At 32.5% G+C, this 6,376-nt stretch overlaps 1 protein-coding gene across 1 annotated transcript; it reads right to left on the bottom strand.

The window, feature by feature from the left end:
* Positions 1–2,239: 2,239 nt before the first annotated feature.
* Positions 2,240–3,350, bottom strand: LOC105557420 (ribosomal RNA processing protein 36 homolog). The gene is made up of 3 exons (XM_012004669.1): positions 3,139–3,350; positions 2,503–3,022; positions 2,240–2,429 (listed from the first exon to the last, which is right to left on the bottom strand). The coding sequence occupies exons 1-3, from the start codon at positions 3,181–3,183 to the stop codon at positions 2,290–2,292; spliced, it is 705 nt and encodes a 234-aa protein (XP_011860059.1). The 5' UTR covers positions 3,184–3,350; the 3' UTR covers positions 2,240–2,289.
* Between the last annotated feature and the right edge of the window lie 3,026 nt (positions 3,351–6,376).

Genomic DNA, 6,376 nt, shown 5'->3' with positions numbered 1-6,376 from the left:
TTTGCATACAACTGTGAACGCATTTTCTTAAAATAAGCAATCATATTTGTTCATTTATAGAAAATAATTCTTTTATTAAATAAATCGTTTACTAAATATCAAAACTATTTTATGGAAAGCAGTTAATGTTTATTAAATTGTAATGTTTATTTTCTACTTTTCCAATTTAATTTACTCATATAAAGAAAATCGTCGTTTCCATAAATTAAAAAGTTTATCAATTATAATAAATATTTTGGTAAATGTAATGAAGAAGTTCTAGTACACAGAGTAATGAAGAAGTTCTAGTACACAGAGAAAACGATTTCTTTGGATTTAATAAATTTTGTTGTATCCAAACAAATTTGATATTAAAATTTTCCCTTCATTAAAAGAAAAAAGATAAACACTGAATTAGTACACTATGTCAGTCATAATAAAACATAGACCATTAAATGATTAAACTACGTCTGCTGATGCGGTCGCTTATATCTAGCTGCCACGATTTTACTTACGAGTTCGGCGGCCATCTAGTGGCAGCACCAAACTTTATAAGCGCCTGGCAAAAAAAACTGAATTTAAAGAAATATATGTACTAAAATGGTTTTTATAAAATTAAAATATCAAGATTCTATATTAAAAAAAATTCTTTACTACATTTCAACAAGTACTGTACTATAATGTAGCAAATCTGAATTAGATTTAAACAAATGTTTCAATGAGAAATCATTTTTTAATTTTAATGTTTTGATTTATTATAATAAAGAGAAAAATTTTTCATTTTAAACATTATTTATTTAAATCAAGTAAATCTAATTTTAGTAAATATATTTTCTAAAATTAAGAAAATTTTTTTCTCAGTGTAACTTCAATAAAATTATTGTATAAAATAACGTTTAATGTAGAGAATACTGGTCATTATTCTCTGCTTTAATCAAAAGCACAAACTATTCTAAAGCAAAGAATATTGGTCATTTTTGTCTATTTTAATAAAATGTACAAATTATTTTCTAAAAATTAATGTAATTTTATATTTATTATAAATTAACAGGTTAACAGAAATTTAAGCTGCCAAAATATTAAAAAAAAATTATTTCACTTACCGACATCGACAAAGTTAAAAAATTAATTAAACATAAACGGTACGCGAGCGACGATTTTCGTTCTCGCAAGATTTTTACGCATAAAAACACAAATTCTGAAAAATTTACAAAAGTCGAAGATGTGGGCGTTAGACTACTTTATTTATTTTTACTTTATTTATATCGCATACCATACAAGCTCGATGCAACTATCAATTTGTAGAACCAAAGGCACATTTTATGTATATACAATATATATGTATCTATTTACTTTTTATATTTTAAAAAATTTTATTTGATATATTTTTAAGATGCGTGTCGCAAGAATGACATGAACAATTACACGCATCTTTGCGGTCGGTTGTCGCTAGTCTGTGAAGTTGGCACGACATTCTACGAATTAAAAAAAAAATACTAAGAATTCCAATAGTACTTTTCATAGTTCTACCTACAGTTCCTGATAAAAATTAGAAAGAGTTCCGCATTCCTTATATCAAAAAATCAACTTTTAGAAAACGTTGTGCTAACTTCGTGAATCTAGCACGATCGTGTGAGGGTGTCGACACCCTCCCCTCGATCTAAAGTACCATAACACAGTCACTAATATCATTTTTGGCGAGAGTTCCTGATAGTTCTATTCAAGTTTCATATGTATATGCAATTTCAGATCGATATTGCATCATTAAGAGTTTTTTTAACAATTTTTCATATCGACGACACTTAGTGAGAATGTGTCGTGATGATTTTCAGCAGTTCTAACTATAGTTCTCGACAGTTCTGCACGAGATCTATACATTAGTAATACTTTTAAAAACAGTTCCGATCCGTACGTATTTTTTAAACAATTTTTAATTCTGGTGTCCAGCACGACACTTGGTAAAAATGTGTCATGCTGATGATTTTCAGCAGTTCCAAAGGTAGTTCTCTGGAATCAGCGGGGGCGGTGTAGGGCCTCTAGAATTACATGTTCCTTTTTTTATATACTTTGTATATATTACTATTTTAATAATTTCATTAAAGCAATTATTAATTATACTAATAGTAAAATTTTTTGCAGTCAGCTAAGAATTAACTGTGGATCTTCAAGACTATTTGATAATTACAAAAACTTAATCCAGAGCTGGCTCTTTTTAATAAAACCTGATTGATAATGCACTTAAATAATTTACACACAATTATAAACAGTTCACATTTATATTTCTTTAGCATAAATACGTATAAACACGTTTCACTCTGTTCTGTCTACTCTCAATTTTGTCCTGTCGTTATGTTTGTTCTTCTTTCGCAGTCTCTGAATGTGCTTCTTCAGTTTACCTGTATTTTTCAACTCTTCATACTGCGAGACCAAATTCAAGACTTTCTTCTCAGCTGCAATAAAGACAGATAAGATAAAATAAAACAATAATAATGCAAATCAGAATTAACAATAAGACCAACTCACATTTTTTCTTGAAGACTGGCTTCTCTCCCTGTTTAACAGATTCCAGCAGCTGCTGCTTCTCTTGTCGCTTCTTCTCCTCTTTGTCCTTCCTTCTCTTCTCTTCCCTCAGTTGATTTTCAAGCCTCTGAATGAGATATTTTATCTTCTTCATAACTTTTGGATCTGTCGTTTCCTGTAATTCTTTTTGCAAGGTCGTGAGATCGTTTTCTCGTAATTTATTGACAAATGCATAAGAATTCTTGAAAGCCGTCTCATTAAATGTGCCACATAAACTATCAAATCTAGGATCCCGATACATAGCTCTTTTGACACGAGTAAACTCGTTACATCTGGAAACTGGCTTCTTAGCAGACATCTCCCGCGGCCTGTTTTTATTTTCTCGCTTAAACTCAGTTTTCACAGTTCTTTTCTTGTTTTTCCTTCCAAATATCGTCTCATTGTATACCTTGCTTCCTAATTTTTCCTTTAACTTCTGCAAATCCTCAAAACTCATGTGTTTTATCTCGGCTTGTATTTGTTCCTAAAACACAATTCAGAGCATATTCATCGTCACTCACGAATGCATCAGAGTTTCTTTATAATAAACTTCTATAAAATTAATCTAAATCGAAGTGGAAATTAAGAAGAATATCTTACATGATCTTTATCTTCCACAAGCAGAGACTCGTCCTCATTACTCATGTTGAATCCTTAAATGATAGCGGAACACAAATTTATCAACGTTTGTAACGAAAACAAAAGCACACTTTTAGGTTATGGTTTACAGTTTCTCCATAGACTTAGATCAGAGAGAAACCTGAGAGCAGCCACGCGGCCTGGTTTTACCGTAAAAACTCTTACGATCCTCGAACGCCATACGCCCTCTGTGGACGTTGAATTCGTGGACAGGAACTACGTAGCCAATGTCCACGTTTGGGATAAGCGGATAACGCAGTTGTGCACGTTTTGGTTGTGTTCCGTGTTATATGCATGAAATGTCGATAAAAACAGAGTTATAGAATTTTTGTTATGTGAGCGAACAAACCAAACTTGTGTAGAGGCCCTCCACCACCCATGTCGAATTCTTTTCGGCGGTCCTCTTTTTTTGCAATAATTGTGTTTTTACATTTTTATAATTAATTATTTTAAACATGTAATATGCATACAATAATACATAACCCTTACGATGTAAAACATTTTTTTATTAATGTACAAATAAAAAATCAAATTGTAAAGGTAAATCTCCTTGAATCTAATTGAACTAAAATTTTATGAAAAAAAATCGATTTATAGAAGCCCTCCACCACCCCTGACGATTTAGAACGGCGGTTCTCTTTTCTTTACAAAGTAATATTTTACAATTTTATGATTTATTTTTTTTATAATTTACTTTACAACATATACAATATTATAGAAAAAATAATTACATTATAAAATTAAAAATATAGTATAATACAATACAATATTTCTCTCAACATTATATACAGGGTGTCGGATTCGATTTGGACGACTCCAAAGATTACAGTAGATTGGGTCAAGCTGAGAAGAAAAGTTATATACCATTTTACAAAATTCGTAATTATTATCGCGTAATTAAGAAAAACGTCTGAGCCAATAAGTGCACGGAGGAACTGAAGGCCGGACTCGGCAGACATGCAAAATGGTGTATTATTCTCCTACCACCAGAAAAACTTTTTCGGCGCGGTGTCATATGTCGCGCGTTCTCTCGCTGCGCGCCGTTCGCCCGCTCACCGCTCCCCGCTCGTCCCCGCCTCTCATCGATAGATGCGTGACTCCACCTCTCGCTATTGATTCTTGAGAGATGTCAACAAACACACCATTTTGCATGTCTGCCGAGTCCGGCCTTCCGCTCCTCTGTGCACTTATTGGCTCAGACGTTTTTCTTAATTACGCGATAATAATTACGGATTTTGTAAAATGGTATATAACTTTTCTTCTCAGTTTGACCCAATCTACTATAATCTTTGGAGTGGTCCAAATCGAATCCGACACCCTGTATGAGATATGTCTCGAATCATTCCCAGATAGCACACTGAATGCACAAAGTATTCTTTAAGTTTTCTTTTTTCTGAATTGTAATTCTTCAGGAATTCATAGAAGAATACAATAAGAGTGACAGAGGAAGTTACATGCACCATAAATCGTTTTCCTGACAACTTCTTAAAGTATTCATCTCGAATTCAATAAATGTAAACTTTATGAATTGAAGGGGAATAGTGTTAGAACAAAGAGGATTACAAAATATTTACCCAATGTATGTACACATCTAATATGCAGTAATATTACACCATTATTATAATTTCTCACTCAACAGTGAGATACTCTCAACCGAAGCTCGTTGACAATCGGATGAATCTTCCGTTTCGGTTCTCGTCGTTCGATTCTTTCTTTTACACAATAGAACTATTGCACAAAATTAATTGCACATAACGTTACGCACACAAAATATTGCACGTGGTAACAAGCTGCACAAGAACGTCCGGATGGCGGTTAGCGGATATTCGCGCATGACAAATAATTCCTTATAAATTCGTAAAGTATTCACAGTACTGAATCGCGAAGTATTCATTATAATGAACTTCAGAAGAATACTTCAAGACGAACTGATTGAGACTAATTCTTCAAGAATTCTTCAGATGTTCATTTTTCTAATTCTGTATGTTTTCTTTAAAATGAATTCTCTATGAACTTATGTTCATCTTTGTGCTATCTGGGTAGAAGTAATCTTTTTTTCTAGGCTATTAATCTTACAATTAGTTCTAATTGCACGATATTGTTCTTATATGTTATCCCTAGACTAGTCTGGTCTCATTTTGTATATATTTATTGTAGAATTCTTGTATCAAGCAAATATTGTCGTCAAGTATGCCAAAAATTAGTAAAATTTTTAATTTTTTTTGGTTTTTGATATAAAGTCGACCAAAATAATGTAGATTTTGCTGCGTACTTTAATTCCGTAACAGAGTTTTGGATTTCTATAAAGCCAATTAAAAGATTAATTCTAAACAAAAATGTCGATAAAACAGACGGGTTTAGCATCCCCTTAAGGTCAATTCAACGTCGATATAAAGTCGAAATTCGGTTGAAATAATATACATACAGGGTGTACCGCAACTCGTGACCGAAATTTTAATAGCGTATTTCTGAGCAAAAAGTAAGACGAAAATCCTAATACGAAAATGTCGAGGCTATAATACTTTTCAAATGGGAAGCATTTATAATAGACAAATCAGGTAGTCTAAAGTTCGCGCGTTCAGGGACGGTACATTGCACAGTGATAAAGGTACTCTTGCATCTTTGCCGATATACCTAAAAAAATTTTAGTAATTATATGTACAATGATGCTGATGTTATTGATTGAGTCATATTTAAACATGAAAAAATAAAAAAAAAATTAAAAATAATAAATATGAGAAGTTGTCCACATGAGAAGTTGTCAACTTATGAAATGTCATGCCCATTCTACACCTAGGGATGATCCTACTTGTGGCTCATCCGATACCCCTTCTATACCTAAAGCTAATCCTACTTGCAGCTTATCCGAGGGAGTAGTATAAAGTGTAAAAGGTTTACACTTTGGTTGGTTTCCAATCGTACCAAAGTACAACTACAGTGTACCTTTTTACACTTTATACTACTCCCTCGGATAAGCTGCAAGTAGGATTAGCTTTAGGTATAGAAGGGGTATCGGATGTGGTAAAAGTAGGATCATCCCTAGGTGTAGAATGGGCATCACAGACAATTTATATGGTAAAAATATTTTCTTCAATATCATAACATAAAAGAATATATTTATCGCAATCCGATAAATGATCGGGAGGAATTAGAAGGGCGGATTGTAGAAGCAGTTGCTTCCATTACTCCTGAAATGATT

Source organism: Vollenhovia emeryi, unplaced genomic scaffold, assembly GCF_000949405.1.
Source record: "Vollenhovia emeryi isolate VEMERY1.0 unplaced genomic scaffold, V.emery_V1.0 DF939493.1, whole genome shotgun sequence".
Classification (NCBI taxonomy): Eukaryota; Metazoa; Arthropoda; class Insecta; order Hymenoptera; family Formicidae; genus Vollenhovia; species Vollenhovia emeryi.
This window is presented reverse-complemented; position numbering and strand designations above follow the sequence as displayed.